Source organism: Pyrus communis, chromosome 15 (assembly GCF_963583255.1).
Source record: "Pyrus communis chromosome 15, drPyrComm1.1, whole genome shotgun sequence".
NCBI lineage: Eukaryota > Viridiplantae > Streptophyta > Magnoliopsida > Rosales > Rosaceae > Pyrus > Pyrus communis.
Window position 1 is genome coordinate 5,629,906 of NC_084817.1, and position 20,060 is coordinate 5,649,965.

At 36.7% G+C, this 20,060-nt stretch overlaps 1 protein-coding gene and 1 long non-coding RNA gene across 2 annotated transcripts; both read left to right on the top strand.

Annotated features, from left to right (window-relative positions):
* The first annotated feature begins 14,508 nt into the window (after window positions 1–14,508).
* LOC137716825 (uncharacterized) lies at window positions 14,509–15,201 on the top strand. Its single transcript, XR_011065749.1, has 3 exons — window positions 14,509–14,650; window positions 14,751–14,846; window positions 15,135–15,201. It is a non-coding gene; the product is annotated as an uncharacterized lncRNA (long non-coding RNA).
* Window positions 15,202–18,794: 3,593 nt separating this feature from the next.
* Window positions 18,795–19,832, top strand: LOC137717545 (F-box protein GID2-like). Its single transcript, XM_068456943.1, has one exon. It carries the CDS (start codon window positions 19,011–19,013, stop codon window positions 19,599–19,601), a length of 591 nt encoding a protein of 196 aa, XP_068313044.1. The 5' UTR covers window positions 18,795–19,010; the 3' UTR covers window positions 19,602–19,832.
* Window positions 19,833–20,060: the final 228 nt, after the last annotated feature.

Genomic DNA, 20,060 nt, shown 5'->3' on the forward strand with positions numbered 1-20,060 from the left:
GTCTACTCTAACCCGACTGCTTCAATTATGCAGCCTTCATGGCTGAGTTTGGAAGCTTGTGGGTCCCACTAAAGGAGTGGCTGGAATTGGGCATATGGAACAGATTGTTGCTGTGCTCGAATCTAATACACGACTTCTCGTCCTCATCCTCGTCGGGGAAGTTACGACTGTTATTCCGTCTGCAACAGTAGAGGAAGAATGTGTCGATGACCACTAATAGGGATTTTTACCACCTGTAAAAGTAGGGATAAAAACACTTAAAAATACTTGTAAGTGTACAAGGTTGTCATAGTATAGCCGCTCAAGTAAGGTCGTTTTCCACATAGATTGAATGAATAATTTATGTTAAAACCAAATCTTAATTAACTATTTGAAAACAAAGTTTGAAAGATGTTGATTTTATGACCTAAAATATTAAAAACGAATTTAATTAAAAACGATTAAATAAATTGAGAAAGTAAAGAAAACAAATGAAAATAGTTTTGAAAATAAATTTGAGCACTTGGGTTCCGCCGTCACCTTAACAAATCTAAATAATTCTTCCAACTACTTATGAATTACACATGCATATTTTGAAGGTTAGGTTTTCCTAAAGTATGCCCTACTTGGAACCTCCAACATAGAATGTATATCTAACATGCAACCTGTTCATGGCGTCCAGATCGAATGTGAACATGCAAGACTCATTAAGTTTTGTGAAAACCTTTTGAAAAACCATACAACCCTTAAGACATGTCATCAATCCTAAGAAGTTACACATATTAACCACAAGAAGCCAGCGCCAATTTCATGGACAACCCTCTGCCAAAATTGCATCAAATTATTTTTCTAAATATCCTAATGGTGGCCAATTATCAAAACAATTAGATAGTTTAAAGCACAATGATTAATAATTCAAAACTTGCATGCATAATATCATAAGCAAATTGAAAAGAAACTACATATTCTTGCTAAGGCTCATGGTCTCGCCCTAGCAAATGAAATTAGTTACGAACAATCATAAAACAAAATATTATTAAGAACGTGGATAGAAAACACCTTGAAAATAAACTTGAATCCTCCAAAGTAGTGTGTGCATTCTCCTCCTTCATCCAACCTAATAGCTAAGAAGCCTTATTTATACTACTACAAAATAAAACCCTAAACGGTCTTACAATAAAACTAGGAAACATGATAAAATAATAAAACAGAAAATAAAAAGGTTTCCTATTTGAACTAAAATTCGGAGTTCTCAGAAAATTAATCTTTTAACTAATCAAATCAACTCCGAATTAGTCCCAAAAGGTCTCTTTCTGAAGACGTCCCCTACAAATCCTCAGAAGTAATCTTCCTCAAAATATGCCATCTTAACCTACAAAATGCCCAAAACGTCCAGAAATGTCAATCTAGGAAAGCGGCGCGCTGGGCCTTGATTTCATCGCCATGGTCAAACGGCTTAGTAGAAAAATCTGGAATTTTGATAGAATCATCTTGAAAGACTCACGAACATCCTCCAATTTGAATCACTCCAAAATTCATCTGTTTGAATACTTTTTGCTCCAGAGGAAGTCGAATGTCCTATACTGAAAATATATAACAAAGTATCAAATTCTACCAAAATAACTAATAAATTAATACTAAGATTAGGGTAAAATATATGGTATAATATGGACTCATCAACCACCACAAGATGGCAGAAAGCACAACGGTGATAGCAAGGTCGAGAAGCTTGTGGGAGCTGGAGGCTGGGGGACGACGAGGGAAGAATTGGAAAATGGGTAGTTTGAGGGAGTTGGGTTCAGAGGAGAGAAGAGGGATGAAGATGGTGGTTGAGTTGTTGACGGCAAAGAAAATTATGTGGTAGAAATGGCTGATCTGAGCGAGGAAGAAAATGACGACGTGGGTTGATCTGAATTAGGAAATTAGGTTTTGATTTGAAATGTTGAAAACAAGGGTGAAGTGGGTTTGGAATGAGAGTCTTCGAGAGGTTATTTATTTATTTCGTCTCAATCGAGGGTTTGTCTTTTACATCCCCCGTCCGTCCGTCCCTCGCTCCTTCCTTTCTCTCCTCTACACAAACCCACCAAACCCTCCTACCAGATCCAGTCGATGACGCAGCCTGTCTTGGACTGCTGATCCGAGTTGCGGTGGTCAAAGAGATCGTTAACGAAGCACTAACGAGTCGGGTTGGGTGGGTGGGCGGATGGGTGAAGTCGAAGATGGAGGGGGGAAGGGTGGTGATGTATGACGAGTTGAAGAGGAGAGGAGAGGAGGGTTTGGTGGGTTGGTGCAAAGGAGAGAATTAAGGGATAAAGAAGGGAAGGTCAGGGAGGTAGAAGGCGACCAAATTTCTTTTCTTTTTTTTTTTTTTGAATTTTTAATTTCCACATGGACTCTTAATGACACGTGGCGCCCAGTCATTGTCCAAATTTTGGGACGATAAAAAATTCATGTACCAAATGTTGAAAACCACGAAACTTAAGCACTGAGATTCACCCTTTATTTTCTTGTGTGAGATCACGTGGCAAGCAAGGCGAGGGAGGTGAGCTTTTACTTTGAAATTTCTGGTTCGTTTGTGCTGTTGGAATTTGACTTTAAATATTACAAAACCATTGTGCGTCAGCAACGAAAAGAGCAAGAAAATATTCGTTGGTCGGAAAATCTTTTAAGTGTGTGTGTCTGTGTGTGTTTTGACTAAGAACTTTTTTCCATGGTCTTGTTGGATACCCTAATTAATATGGATTCACACCGTCGTCGTCTATGATCGATCTAACGCGTGTGTGGTGTTACATCTGTAACGCGGTCTCTCTATATTCTTAGTTCTATCTTTGTTCATAAAACGCAGGACAGCCAACTTCAGAGGGACAATTAAAAGCATATTTCTTTAGACATGACATGCATGACATATATCTCCTTTTCTCTGAATTTTTTTTTTTTTTTATAAATTTGTTGAATAGTATTAATTAGACGATTGTCATCAAGAAATTAAGGTTACATCATAAAGTTAATTGAGAATAATTTAAGAGGGTATCTAAGGTTTGATCCGTTGTAGAACAATTTTTCACATCCATACACACATGCCCACATCTAGGGAACTTTCAAGCTTAATACGTGGAGAACATATATTGGCTAACAAGAATCACATATGGCTATTAAGCTTTACATGTGGACCAACCTGACTTTGATACGTTGAAGGAAGTTAAGGTTCCACTGTAAAACCAATTAGCAATATTGAAAGTAGTCCAACTCCTTACAACCACATACTGCATGCAAGATTTGATGAACCATATCACACGATTATGTAGTGTTATTAACTTACGTGTCATAGTGTAAATGCACGATACCATTAGTATTTTATTAGTCTAATATATTACTCTGAAAATAAGAGATACGGTGATGTATGTAGTGCGGGGCAAATGAGGAGTAAGGAACAGTGATCCCGTGAATATATGAATATATGATGGAGGATGTTAAGTGTCAACTGGGCAGATCCGGACCACCGTATCCGTATCGTGTCTTGGGCTGCTGATCCGAGTTGCGGTGGTCAAAGAGATCGTTAACGAAGCACTAACGAGTCGGGTTGGGTGGGTGGGTGGATGGGTGAAGTCGAAGATGGAGGGGGGAAGGGTGGTGATGTATGACGAGTTGAAGAGGAGAGGAGAGGAGGGTTTGGTGGGTTGGTGCAAAGGAGAGAATTAAGGGATAATGAAGGGAAGGTCAGGGGAGGTAGAAGGCGACCAAATTTCTTTTCTTTTTTTTTTTTGAATTTTTAATTTCCACGTGGATCATTAATGACACGTGGCGTCCAATCATTGTCCACTTGGGCGTCACGTTATCAGTTAACGGAATATTTAACAGACAGACTAATAGATGTATGAGATTGTCCCAAAATTAACACTTTAAATATGATTTTAAGACCAAAAAACCTTCATGTACCAAATGTTGAAAACCACGAAACTTAAGCACTGAGATTCACCCTTTATTTTCTTGTGTGAGATCACGTGGCAAGCAAGGCGAGGGAGGTGAGCTTTTACTTTGAAATTTCTGGTTCGTTTGTGCTGTTGGAATTTGACTTTAAATATTACAAAACCATTGTGCGTCAGCAACGAAAAGAGCAAGAAAATATTCGTTGGTCGGAAAATCTTTTAAGTGTGTGTGTCTGTGTGTGTTTTGACTAAGAACTTTTTTCCATGGTCTTGTTGGATACCCTAATTAATATGGATTCACACCGTCGTCGTCTATGATCGATCTAACGCGTGTGTGGTGTTACATCTGTAACGCGGTCTCTCTATATTCTTAGTTCTATCTTTGTTCATAAAACGCAGGACAGCCAACTTCAGAGGGACAATTAAAAGCATATTTCTTTAGACATGACATGCATGACATATATCTCCTTTTCTCTGAATTTTTTTTTTTTTTATAAATTTGTTGAATAGTATTAATTAGACGATTGTCATCAAGAAAATTAAGGTTACATCATAAAGTTAATTGAGAATAATTTAAGAGGGTATCTAAGGTTTGATCCGTTGTAGAACAATTTTTCACATCCATACACACATGCCCACATCTAGGGAACTTTCAAGCTTAATACGTGGAGAACATATATTGGCTAACAAGAATCACATATGGCTATTAAGCTTTACATGTGGACCAACCTGACTTTGATACGTTGAAGGAAGTTAAGGTTCCACTGTAAAACCAATTAGCAATATTGAAAGTAGTCCAACTCCTTACAACCACATACTGCATGCAAGATTTGATGAACCATATCACACGATTATGTAGTGTTATTAACTTACGTGTCATAGTGTAAATGCACGATACCATTAGTATTTTATTAGTCTAATATATTACTCTGAAAATAAGAGATACGGTGATGTATGTAGTGCGGGGCAAATGAGGAGTAAGGAACAGTGATCCCGTGAATATATGAATATATGATGGAGGATGTTAAGTGTCAACTGGGCAGATCCGGACCACCGTATCCGTATCGTGTCTTGGGCTGCTGATCCGAGTTGCGGTGGTCAAAGAGATCGTTAACGAAGCACTAACGAGTCGGGTTGGGTGGGTGGGTGGATGGGTGAAGTCGAAGATGGAGGGGGGAAGGGTGGTGATGTATGACGAGTTGAAGAGGAGAGGAGAGGAGGGTTTGGTGGGTTGGTGCAAAGGAGAGAATTAAGGGATAATGAAGGGAAGGTCAGGGGAGGTAGAAGGCGACCAAATTTCTTTTCTTTTTTTTTTTTGAATTTTTAATTTCCACGTGGATCATTAATGACACGTGGCGTCCAATCATTGTCCACTTGGGCGTCACGTTATCAGTTAACGGAATATTTAACAGACAGACTAATAGATGTATGAGATTGTTCCAAAATTAACACTTTAAATATGATTTTAAGACCAAAAAAACTTCATGTACCAAATGTTGAAAACCACGAAACTTAAGCACTGAGATTCACCCTTTATTTTCTTGTGTGAGATCACGTGGCAAGCAAGGCGAGGGAGGTGAGCTTTTACTTTGAAATTTCTGGTTCGTTTGTGCTGTTGGAATTTGACTTTAAATATTACGAAACCATTGTGCGTCAGCAACGAAAAGAGCAAGAAAATAGTCGTTGGTCGGAAAATCTTTTAAGTGTGTGTGTGTGTGTTTTGACTAAGAACTTTTTTCCATGGTCTTGTTGGATAACCTAATTAATATGGATTCACACCGTCGTAGTCTATGATCGATCTAACGCGTGTGTGGTGTTACATCTGAAACGCGGTCTCTCTATATTCTTAGTTCTATCTTTGTTCATAAAACGTAGGACAGCCAACTTGAGAGGGACAATTAAACGCATATTTCTTTAGACATGGCATGCATGACATATATCTCCTTTTCTCTGAATTTTTTTTTAAAATTTGTTGAATAGTATTAGACGATTGTCATCAAGAAAATTGTGGTTACATCATAAAGTTAATTTAGAATAATTTAAGAGGGCATCTAAGGTTTGATCCACTGTAGAACAAATTTTCAAATCCATACACACATGCCCACATCTAGGGAACTTTCAAACTTAATACGTGGAGAACATATATTGGGTAACAAGAATCACATGTGGCTATTAAGCTTCACATGTGAACCAACCTGACTTTGATACGTTAAAGGAAGTTAAGGTTCCACTGTGAAACCAATTAGCAATATTGAAAGTAGTCCAACTCCTTACAACCACATACTGCATGCAAGATTTGGTGAACCATATCACACGATTATGTAGTGTTATTAACTTACGTGTCATAGTGTAAATGCATGATACCATTAGTATTTTATTAGTCTAATATATTACTCTGAAAATAAGAGATACGGTGATGTATGTATTGCGGGGCAAATGGGGAGTAAGGAACAGTGATTCTTCAAAATCAAGGTTGGCTAAATTGCTTTAAAAAGGGGTACGTACGTAAGTGTATATTAGGTGTGTTTTCTTACTTTCAAAGCATATACTTGAATCAATCCAAAGAGAGCTAATTTCTAAGGGTGTTCAAAGGGAGGAATTCAGTTGTGCAAGAATTTAAACGAGCCCTTTTTCAAAAACATGCTCTTGTTTTGAGTGTGTGGAAGACCACTTGGGGATTTTCTAACAAACTCTTATTTCACAGGTAAGCAAGAATAAGAGGACTTGGTATAAAACCGTGACTTGTGTTTAAATTTGGTCCTTTGGAGCATGTAATATTGCACAGCAAAGTTGGACGTTTTGATTTCCAAGCCATGCCATCATGCCACTTGATGTTTCTTAGATGTTCTATTACACTATGCCACGCATACCCACTTGTTTAATTTATGGATAAAATGCAGACCGTTTGTTAAAATCTTGTAGAAAGTATATAATTTAATATAAGCTTTTACAAAAGAAAAAAAAAAGTATATAAATTAAGCTTCCGTGAGAATGACAATTACATATAGTCATTATGAAAATTCTGCTACCAATGATAATAGATAGCAAATTTAATTTAGGTTAATAAATAATTTCATAACTTGAGTCTGAAGAAAGTTGAGGTTGGTAAATGAGGAGAGCCTAAAAATTTATAAGAATATGCATAGGGATGACAACAATTTGGTATGTGGACAAAAATCGCAAATTAACCATCGGTGTTATTCATAACCATACCCATTGGGTAAGGGGTGCACTATCAGTTAATGGTGTTATCCATCTTAATCAATGCAAAAAAAAAAAAAAAAAAAAAAAAAAAAAAAAAAAAAAAAATCATTTAACTAACATGTTCATTAAATATCCACATCCAAATCATCTAAAGCATAACAATACTTTCTAAAGGCGTTCATGATAAGCCAAATATGATAGCAAATTGCAGCAAATGGTATAATGAAAAAAGAAAAGGATGACAAAAGCACATACAATAGCAACTACGGGAGAACGACGAAACAAATTATAAAATAATTTAGATACTTGTGAATATATTATATATTATTATTTGGAGTGGATTTAAGAACGGATACGAATCAGAGACCCTATAACCTTATCAGAAACAGTAACCAAATAATATACATGATTTTTCTCCATATCTGAAACATATCCAAATTTTCATCCCCAAATCCATCCCATTTAGGCAATTATTTACGGTTATTGAGTTTAACGGGTTAAATAGTCATCCCCAAATATGCAAGGTCTCTTCTTCCCCATTGCGGAATGCATACTCTCAATACATGAATATTTAAATCAATATCAGAGTGTTCGTTACCTACAAGATGTTAATTCACCGAACCCTAATTTCGAAACATATATCAAACCCGAAATGAAATACTTGGATCAGAAAAATCGTGCCTATTTAGGAAATTTTGTTAAATTTGCGTATCACAGTGTATAGACTATTTATTGTTTTCGATCCAAATATGTATATCTTCAAGGTACCGTACAACTGGTATCAAACTTTTGGACAAGATTACTTGCTAATCACACGAACCTCCACTTTAATTTTGTTGATACAGCTTAGAAATACAAGGCCTATAAAAAATTAGCAACCCTTACTCGTGATTCATGAGGTTGTCAATGACAACTGAAGTCATAAACTTAAAACAAAATTGCTACTGATGGGTGAGTTGTGTATCATATGCGCCATAAAATGGTGACCTAATTGGCATGTAAAGGAATGTAAATATGATATATTTTGAACTCCAACATGTTTTTGTTTTTAGTTTCTGGTCAACTAACTCAACATCAACACAGCATGTTAAACAAGGCTCTCGTGAGCATTGCAAACCAAAGAGTAGTACTGCATATTAAGTGATATGTCATGCAAAGACCGCGACCTCAATTGAGGACCACGGACCACCGTATCCGGCACGAGCTGCCGAAGATGGCGTCTGATCTGCCCAGTTGACACTTAACATCCTCCATCATATATTCATATATTCTCGGGATCATATATATATATATATATATATATATATATATATGTATATGTGTGTGTGTATATATATATATATATATATAGATATAATTCTACTTTTTTCAACTGAGGTCGATTCCATGAATGTATCCGAAAGGAACTTATAACTCAGTGTTGTAGATTTTCTTCCCGGTTTAGATATATATATGTATATGTATGTATGTATGTATGTATGCATGTATGTATGTATGTATGTATGTATTAGATACAGCTCGTGTTAATTCCTTGTTCATATTTTATTTGAACCAGCCGGAATTGATGTCTATATGCTAATATAATAATCAGAAACCAAACATACTACAGAACCTTAACAGAGCAATAATGATATAACCTATAAATGGTTAGATTATATATTGATTATTGATCCACTAGACTTGACCAACTGATAGATTATATATTAAGGTTATTGGAATTGGGATTGCATATATAGCACGCCCTCTCATCTATATCATGTAGATGACAGACAAACGTTAAGTTTAGATATAAAAGACATGTTGAATAATGTATAAAGTCTCATGTCGGCTATCTTACAAAACAAATCATAACTTATGTTTAAATGGTTCCACTTCTAATTGTATCAAACCTTTTGCATGAAAACCTTACCCCTATTGATTGCACGGGTGATTAATAGGACAATGATAGATCACAGTCGTCTTTCTGAAATTTTAACGGTAAATGTGGTCGTTAAGCCTAATATATGAATCATGTACCATATTTAAAGATTGAAAATCTATTCGTATATATATGAACGAAAACTATAGAAGAAATGCGTACCAACCAAATTCAATAAAAAAAATTGGGAATTAACTTAACCAACTCAATGGCTTGTATGTTTTGGTTTACAAACCTCCAAAAAATTTAAATTAGGGTTGTTATAAGATCGCGTTGGAGGAAGAATGATTAATACAATAAACAAACAGATCATGTTTCACAAGAGTCCAAAAGTTCTCCAATATTTTAGGGTTGTGCCTCCATTATTCCATGTCCTATATATATAGTTGCACAATGTGTTGCTTGCGTCAATATATCAAAACAAAATGAAGCAGCATGGCATGATTGGCACCATTAATCATGCCTTCCAAATGAAGTTCTTCATTTTTTCTGTAATCATCTTTCTCCTCATCCTCTCGTCCGCCATGGAAATCGAAGGTTCGAGGTCTCTTGTAGATAAGCTAATATCTTCTAGTAGTTCAATTAGTAGCAGGTTGAAGATAGTGAAAGCATACTCTGGTCCTAGTAGGAAAGGGGCTGGCCATGCTTTTCTGCATGTTAATCTTTCTCCTAGAGCTCCAGTCAAGAAGTTGACCACGGCTAAAGCATTTTCTGGTCCGGCTAAAGGCGGGGTTGGCCACTAGATCATCAAACTCACCGTGCTGCAATTGCCCCGATGGATCATCATACTTTTCTTTTTAATTTGTAATTTTATTCAGAGTTTCCATATTTCAAGTTTTTTTTTTTTGTTTCTGTTGAGAAACATTTGGTAGTTGTTTGTGCAGAAATGCGTTCTTTTTACTGCTTGCTCTTTTGGTCTCCTAAAATGTTGTTGGGATCGCAAGCTTGATGTTGTCTCCATGTCCATGTCCAAGTTAAATTAAAGTTTTATTTCCCTCAAAACGAGAGAAGTGTAAACAAGGAGTGGTGGTTGTATGCGGGAAATAAGATTTGTGATGGCAAAAGTGAGGTTGTATTTGTTGGAAATTTAAAAAAAAAAAAATTAATGAGGAGTGGGATACGATGAAAATTATCACTTCACTTTAATTTTAGGGTAGTGCTATTTACACACTTATTTTACTTTTCACACATCTTTCTCAATTTTCGGCCGTTGAATCAAATGATTTGAAGAATATCAATGGCTAAAATTTGATAAAGGTGTGTCAAACGTAAAAATGAGTTTGTATAAATAGCTCTTTCTTAATTTTAGCATGCATGTAATAATTTCACAAGTTTCCTTCCAAAGTTTGCTTGCAATACATACAAACTTGCGTTCCTTCACGGGGAATGCACATATCCAATCCTTTATGAATAACATATATTCACCGTATAAATTTTTATAAATTTTATAATCTGAATCGTTAAATTTCTTAATCTTATTTGCAAATCATTTCTAGCCAAAAATTATTTGAATTAGATATCGTTTAGCAATCCAAAATTGTGTGGAGCAAATCGACCGTATGAATACCAAGTAACATATTCAAGATGAATCCTCCATTTATCTGATACATGGGATGACTAAACGATATCTGTTTCGCATAATTTTTAGTAGGAATGATCTCCAAATAAGATTAAGAAATTGAACAATTCCAATTATAAATTTCTACAATTATGATCCGTTATTTGCAAGTAGGGATAGGCACGGGGTGGTTCGGTGCGGTTCCACCCCTAAATTGGAACCGGAACCGAAATATATTAACGGTTCGATTCGGTGCGGTTCCACTTAAATTTATGACTAGAACATTACGGTTCGGTCTACACCGGTTCCCATTCGGTTCTTGCCGGTTTACGGTTCTTGCCGGTTTACGGTTCCTAATAATAAATTATTTGAACACCAAATCATTATGCATTCAAATACATCTTCTAAAACTGATTACATAAAGTTGCATACAACACATCTTTTTTAATGCAAATGTCTTTGGTAGTGGCACCAAGTCAACAAAAAAAGACAACTAAAATACATATGCACTGGTCAATCAGTCAACAAACAAAAAAATGATGAAACAAATTGCAAGTTTTCAGACTTCAGAGAGCAAGCAATAAGCAGCAGCTCCTGTACACAATTTTTCAACCTATTATACCATGACATGTGTGTGTATATATAATTTATTTATTTATTATCAATAAAACGGTTCGATTCGGTTCGGCCGGTTCTTGGTCATTCGAAACCGGAACCGGAACCGGTTTGAACGGTTCGGTTCGGTTTTTCACTCAAAGTTGACTTTTCCGGTCAACACGGTTTTTTTCGGTTTTTTTTCTTACGGTTCGATGCGGTTTTGCGGTTTTTATGCCCACCCCTATTTGCAAGTAAAGAAATGAGTCAATCCCCTGTTTGGGTTGGGCCGTTGGGCCTTGTGACAGCTGACTTGGAGATGGTAATAGGATCTCAAGTAATGTTGGAATCTTGCAATTGAGTTGGCCTTCTACCTAAATTTATCAATTGGGCTTGGTTTTGTACCCGGTAAAGTCCACTGTGAGCAATGAGGATCGGTCAAATGCTTTGTGCAGCCAGGTAGAAAAGATTTAGTGCAAAATAACAGGTCCGTGAGTTTTCTCCAGCATAGTAAGTTTTTTATTTTAATAAAAACGATAACACGGAGGGAATTCGGGCTTGGATGTAAGAGAAGAAGCAATTCTCTAGCCAATAAAGATACCCCGACGTCCACGATCTGACAATTTCGTATACGATCTGTTAATTTGATTCGTAAACGACACGAAAATAATGGATTTTTGATCAACACGATAACTAATCGGATCGTTATCAGGTCACACGATAAGAACCCGTTAATAACAGATTCTTAATAGGTTTACACGAAGGTGACATGCGGTAACCTGTTTCGACACGTTAAGAAAAAAGTTATTTCGATGATTTTAATTTTTTAAACTACTAAAAAACTTACTACAAAATACAATAACGATTGTGTATATATATAATTGTATATTAAATATGTATTATTTTATTATTATTCTATATAAATTAAAAAAAATTTAAACTTTATTTATTTATTTTCATAGCTTAATTATAAAACACATTAAAAATAAAAGTATCAGGTATTTTAAAAATACCAAACACATTTAAAAAATTACAATAATTAATTTAAAAGTGCGAACAATGTGAAAAAATATGCAAATGCTCGTGATTGCATCATCTACGGGTGTTACGATCCATTAAAATATCGAGTATGACACGAAAACGACACGAACCAAAAAAACACGGAACAAATGCTTGATCTAGTCCACACTATCAAAGTGAGTTTAAATAGGTTATCACTAGAGTGCGCGGGTAAAAGCAGATACTCTATAAATCGATATGGTCAAACTATCGTCTGTATAATCAGCTTAAAAATAATTAATATGATAACCTCACTCCATATCCAACTTAAACTTTGAGTGTGACCCACCATTTCTATCCTATTGTATAATTATTATCAAGTACAAGATGGAATTAATAATAAAACTAAAATTTATCAATAAACTTGCACTTAATAATCAAACCCTTACCATTACGCAATTTTTCTGTTACGTTATGTTTTGGTCAAAACTCTAAAATGCTTTCATAGAGAATAACTCTTTTTAACGAAATGTATCTCGAATATAACCACCAGTCGCATCAGCTTCTCTGGGGCCATCTTTACATTGTAGGCATCTTAAATTTTTAGCAAAGCTCCAATTGCAAGATACACAATACTTTGGTCTAGGTTTGACTCTTGGGCATGAAAGCAAGCTAATTTGAGCCCCATAACTTGGTACTTAGTTATTTTTATTTTTTAACAATCAATATTATATGTACTAAGGAAAAATAGTGAATTTAATCTCACAATGAGTTAGTAATAATGTAGTTCAAATTCGTCATTGGCGAAAATCGAATTTAAAACCTCTCACTTACAAGTAAAGAAGAATACCATTGTGCCGTAATTCTAATGGCGGTACTTGGTTGTTTTTAACTCTCACGTTTCAGCCTTTATTTCTGAGTAACCGATAAATTTTGGGTTTTTAACTAATGGGGTAGTGCCAAATTCCTTGTTGGAAGGGAGCTTGTCAGAGTTAGAAGTTTGGTAGTTTGGTGGGAACGAGAAAGGGATTGATCAACATGAGTCCTCTTTTTCGATTTTTTTTCGCCTTTCTTTTGCTGTTTGCATGCATGATTTTTGGTAGTCTAAGATACCTTGGCTCAAATATTTACAATTCTTCGAATTTTGAATGAAATGGTCTACTTAAACTACCTCATTATTTTAACCTCGATTTCGATTTCTATTAAATAAAGTAGAATTGAAAGGAAATATGGTATACCTGTTGGAAGGAGAGAATGTATGTTTTGATTTTGGATTTTTATTTTTTTAAATAAATGTAAAGATAAATTTACATATTGAATTAGATTTTTGAAGATAATTTAGATAATAATTTGAATTTAAAAGGATATTGATAATTTAGTTGAAAATAATATAACTGTAGAGAGTAAATTTGATAAAAAAAATAAAATTATATAAGTTTAAATAAAATTTTCACCGTAATAAACCTAATGGGAGACATTAAAACATAGAAAAGATGAAGGAAACAGGATAAATATCGGGTTGACTTGGGCAAGAAAGTTGGGTGGGTGCCAGAAACGTCAATTTCATAGGCGATTCTGTGACGACCCGTCTCTAATTTTCTATGTAATTTCTTCCCCAGTGTGTAAATTGACATTTCTGCCCATGTTGACAAAGTGACGTTGATGTATTACTCAGCGTTTATTTTATTTTTCCTAGTAGAGTAATTAAATAGTACTCGCCATTACGATCGCGTGAGCGTGAGTTAGACCCGAATCAGAGCTGTAACAAAAAAGTTACGCTTAGTTAAAGTGTGTTATCAATGGGTAAGTTTGTACACACATGCGTGCTAATTATTCAGTGTGGGAAATACTGTTTTTTATAAGGGGATAGATTGTCTGAGTACTTTTACAGTGCAAATCTGAAAAACCATATCCTCTCTTCATTTTAAATGAACCCGTGCCCCCCATTTCACTCACAACCAATCCTTTTCCCTCATTGTACTCTTCACCAATCAACATATCTCTACAATTCCCTCACCAATCAGAGAACCCACTCATCACACCTCTCTCCCAATCAGAGACTGCCTACTCACTCTCTATCTCTCTCTCTCTTCTCCTTTTCTCTCACAGAAACTCTCCCTTTCCGTGCAACCCACTAGAATGATGTCAAAACTTCACATATCGAGCATAAAACCACCATCATCGTGATCTTTGAATCCTCACGAACCCAGCTGTACCAGCTGATGGTGAAATGACCAAGTTTTGATTAGCCAACCCATAAGGTTCGACTTGGTGAGTTTTCCTCCGACGAGTTTTAGGCCAAGTTACAAGGTTTTAGGATGTGGGGAAGCTTCTACACAACTCCCTAGGGTCCTTAGACTAAGTTTGGAGTCGAGTTGACGTCAAAGCAAGCAAGTTCAAGGAGTTGAGTTTTAGGCCGAGACTTTTGAGGCTTTTTCAAGCCATTTCCCGTCCATTTTTGGACTTCCAAAGGTATAAAATTGTTCTACTCTTCAAGAGCTTCAAATCCATATAAAGTTTGTTAAAAATGGTTAAAAAATGAGCAAGTTATGAAGATTTTTTTTTTTCTTAGAAACCGATGAAACCAGATAGAGGTGACCGGCAAAGGTCCACCAGAGAAGACGGCGAATATTCCATCAAAGTTGACGGAATATTCTAATGGTGTCAGGTAATGCCGTTAAACTCTGTTAATTGTTTAACGGAATATTCCGTCAAGTCTAACGGAATATTCCTAACCTATGTTAGCCACTAACTTGCATGTGTGGCCATGGGCTAGCCGGTGCGTGAGGGCTCGTCCGGCCACCGACCGATGAGTGGTTGACACGTGTAGGTCCATGTCATCGTGTAGATCATTTTCATATATTTAAACCTTCCGTTTGAGCAAAGTATGGGAGATTTACCTAGCCTTTTTTAATATGTCCTATTTAATTTATTAGTTTAGTTATTTCACATATAGGTGAAAATTATCCCAAGGACGTACAAGGTCAAGTGAGACTAGAAGGATATGATCCGACCACGTATCAGTAAGTGAGCATTTTGTTTTCATATATATATATATATATATAAACTTTATAGTTTCCATAAATGTTTTTGAATTGATTTATGCATATCATGCTACTATTGTTTTTAGATTGATTTTACGCCTATTATGCCATGATTTAATATGTTATAAGAAATATTATAATGTCGTGAAACGTCAAAATAATCCTACAGGATGCTCAGGTAAGCTTACTATTATTGAATTGTTATGGCATGGTTATATTTATATAGTCTGCTCATCATTACTGCACCCCGGTGTTAGTGCTCGTCTGGGGCCAGGGTTAGTCTTCACGTGTATGTTCACCTCTGCACCGCACACTTGCCTTGGATCTAAGTAGGTGCCAATCCTATCATACAAGTTGCATTAGGCAACTCCGACTCGTAGGTGACTGCGATTATCGCTAGTTTTCACATGATTGTAGCACTAGAGCGTACTTATACATTGCACCACAATCATGTTCATATCATAAACTATTTGCATGAACTCGTGTGCTAGCGTAGATTGATGAGCAACCTGTTTTCATTATGCTATTGTTGTCGTATCTTAGTTGGCGTATTTCTAGCCTTATTATTATTATTAAGATATTGTAGTTTGGCGTATTCTAGCATTATTGTTATTTACTATCGTTTTCGTACTTATACGTAGTATGATTTTTCTGGAAACTATACATGTTTTACAGCGAGTATGTTCAGAAAATAAATGCATTTTATAAACCTTTGTTTTTGTGCCCACTCACCCTTCTGTCTTTCGCCCTTCCAGGTCTTAGATAGCTAAATTCTCTGTGGCATACGAGTAAACTCCAGCGGATTCTGACATATCTAAATAAATGTAGGTTTTTTCCCGGTTGTGTATTAAGCACTATAAATAGTTCTGATTGCACTCTTTTGTTAGCTATGCTCTGAATATTTGTATTCTATGGGTTCTACCCATTACTGCGCACTCACTTTATTAATTTAATTAAGTTCTAGTTTCAGTTTTAATTATTCACATTTTTACATCACTCACACTTTTGGTTACGCCACCTTCAGGTGACAGCCAGCATGCCTCAACTTCAGTCGAGGTGTGTTAATTCTCAGCAAAAGATTGCTCATTCGACCAAGCAAAGTGACCAACCAATAAAACAGCACAAAGGGTGGTGGAGGCAATGCCTGATTGGCTTCCCCTCCATCCCTAACGCTCTCTGAGGTTTTCCACAAATGACATGTTACAAGATGATGCATCATTTTTGCCATATCTAAATACAAACCACGTCATTTAGTATTACCGTCTGGAGGTATTTCTTTTCATTTGGAAGTAAGAGGTCTTAAATTTGAATCTCATAGATGATGAATTCGATACCAAATTAAGCTGCTCATTATGTGACTTTGCCAAACTCCCCATCCCTTAATGTAAAAATATCGATGTACTAAAAAATATATACAAACCATGTTCCATTAGTAAATGTAAAGCCAAGTCCACATGTGCAGTTGTCTAATTGATGCACATAACAAGTTAAACCAAAGCTTCCCACCTACTTTAGAGGATTATAAAACCTAACAAGGTTACTCCCAAAAATATTAGTATAAGTATACGTAGACGTAGTTATCCTACCATAATGTCGTTTTTAAAAAAAAAAATCTTGGCAAAATGTCTTCGAATTTCTAGGTGGAATTTAATGGCACGTGTCATTGTTACATGTGTTCTTTGGCAATCTCACGTATTCATTTTTTGTTTCATTCAATATTAAATAGGATTAAAAGAATTTTCAAATTTTCTTACAACTATCTTAGAAGTTACATGTGTATACGGACCAGAATTTTACACATTTTGTAATACGTTGTTGTTGCTCTCATTACGTAACTTTTTCAAGGATTTGAGCTACTTATATTTCAATCTATCACTCATAGATCATCTTTACAAAATATTAGACAAATCTAAAATCACTAAGACATTTATTTGTAGTTATAAAATAGACAGATATGATTCTACAAAGAAACCTAAATTAATCCATTAGTCATATGTCTGTTGATTTAGGTGATTTTTTTGTTAATAACATTTAAGGAAAGATATAAAAGATAATCGATTGAATCGTATAAATACATTACTGAGTGAGCCTTGAAAAAGTATGCGTCCCCGATCTTAACCTATATAGGTGCGTTTGTTGCACTGGACTATCTCGGACTGAACTAGCTCATGGACTAAGCTGGATTGACTTAAACTAGACTAAACTGAACTAATTTAGTGTAACGTTTGGTGCATTGTCACACTAATAACCAAAATAATAATAAATAATTCTCTTTTTTCATTTTTTTTTCTTTTTCTTTCTCTTTTTTGTATTCAACTACATTCCTTCTCTCGAAAACAAAGGAACTCTGTACATATATAATTGTGCACCAAATGGATCCAAAAAAAAAATTGTGCCCCAATTTCCCTATCTAGAACCTCCATCTCTCTCTCGAAAGTTGTAAAAGGAATTTGGTATGCAGAGCACCCTTGGTTTTGGTTATTTCCTTTTTGGATTTCAGGCCACAAAATTTTCCTATCAAATATGGGTTTTGCAGAGCTTCAAATGAACTTGGTTTTGCAATTCAAATCTGGGTTTGCGATTCGAATCTGGGATTCGCAATTCGTGTCTGGGTTTTACAATCTCAGCGAATCTGGATTTTGTGATTCGAATGGATTTGCGAAGATGTGCAGATGTGTGCAGAGAGAGGACGCTATGGTTGCAGAAAAGATGAAGTTGCGGTCGCAGAGAAAATGAAGCTGTGGTTGCAGAGAGAACACTAGCAGAGCAACGGGAGTAGGACGAAGCAGGTCTTAACTAGTCCCGTGGTTTTCGGGAACTCTCGCTAAGAACTGCTAGCGATGCCGTTAGTCTGGGCGAGTCCCAACTAATCTCATTATCACAACAAACGATGTACTACACTAAGAGTTAATCTAGTCTAGTCCAATGAAACTTAGTGAAGCCAAACAAACGGGCCCTATATATGCAAGGTTTAAATGACAAAATGGTTCCTGTATTTTACTTTATTAGTCAATTTGGTCCTTATGTTTTCAAATTGGCCAAATGGGCTCTGTGTATACCTTCGTTAGTCAACAATAGACAATGCGTTAAAGGACCATTAGAATCGACATGTGCTTTGCACATGAGAAGGTCATCTCAATCGTTTGATCTTGCATGGGTTTAATGGGTTTATAATGAAGTTACATTTTTGTCCTCTTACTTACAAGGCACAAGTCAATTTTAACAGTCATTTAACCGAATATCTAGAATGGACTAAGGTAAACATCAATTTGACTAAATTAAAAACACAAAGATTAAAGTGAGCGATAAGGTAAGATACATAGACCATTTTGACATTTAATCTCAAGCGCAAATTACGACACAGTTTCCCACACGTTTTATATTAATCTAATTTAATTTTTGTTGTTAGCGCAGGAAACAACAGATGCAAGCGGACAGAGAAAGAAACAAATTAGGCAGGTAAAAGAGAAAAAGCAGAGTAAAAAGAAGTGGGAGGAGCAGGACATATTCGTCAATACAGAGACAGAAAGCCAAAACCAAAACAAGGCGCATTCATTTCAGAAAATTGTCGTCTTCGAAAACGCACGGAAACAGGTCCCCACTGGGCCACTCCACACACACACTCCACCCTCCATATTACCCACCTCTTCTTTCCAGACATCCCACAGCTCATACAATTTGGGCTCTGGGTTTTCCGATTCCCCACCAAATCCTCCCGGAACTACCTAAAAACCCCCGAGTGGAAGCTATCGATTCGAAGATTCGGACTGGTGGGTTGTAATCGTTCGATGAAGCGAGCATCATCGGGGGACGATTCGATGGCGGTGGCGGAGAGCTTGGCGGATGTAAAGATGAAGAGGGTTAAGATGGAGGAGGAGGAGGTGGAGGTGGCTGACTGCGTTGACCAGGATGAGCTGAAAGGAGCGGGGTTTTCGAATCTGGACGACAATCTGATCTTCGAGGTGTTCAAGCACGTGGATGCGCGGACGTTGGGGATGGCGTCGTGCGTGAGCAAGCAGTGGCACAAGACGGCGGAGGATGAGCGGCTCTGGGAGCTGATATGCACCAGGCACTGGGCCAACACCGGCTGCAGCAGCCAGCAGCTGAGATCTGTGGTCCTCGCTCTCGGCGGGTTCCGGCGGCTTCACGCCCACTACATCTGGCCTCTCAGCAAGGCCTCCTCCTCCTCCAGCTCTGTCCCTTCTTTCTCATCGGCGGCGTCCTCCTCTGATTCGCCTTGGGCGGCGGCTCCGGTGAAGCCGATGCTGAACCCGAAGCCGCCGAGCGCTCGGTGGGGAAAGGACGAAGTGAATCTGTCGCTCTCGCTTTTCTCGATTCGGTTTTACGAGAAGATGAACTACGCAAACAGAGGAAGATGATCAGAAACTAAACCCCAAAATAAAATTATATATATAATTATATATCTATATATTTCGTAATTTCAGTTGGATTTTCCCTCTTTAGATTTGGGTTTTCCCCTCTAAATTTCCCTAATTTGGATCTGTAATTCTTGTTAGATCTTGAAGCTTTTTGTGTAAATTAAGGTAATTTCTGAATCATTATGCACTGTAATTCCATAATTTGATGTATTGGTATTTGGGTTTGCTTCAGTTTCTTGTTTGTTTCGGGGGAATTTTGGAGGTGGTGATTGTGATTGGCGGTCCGGAGGATTCGATTGGCGAATACGAACAAACAGAAAGGGAAATCGAAGGAGGGTACGGTTGTAATAAAAGGCTTCGTTCTGGGCATTTGGCAGGTTCGAATGGGCGTGAATAGGAAAAGGACAAGAGGAATGAGTGTAGTAATAGGTTAGAAAATTGCGACGATCCGAACGGGAA

Excerpts from the sequence above, each read along its gene's own strand:
- LOC137717545 (XM_068456943.1), top strand. The coding sequence starts at position 19,011 with ATGAAGCGAGCATCATCGGGGGACGATTCGATGGCGGTGGCGGAGAGC.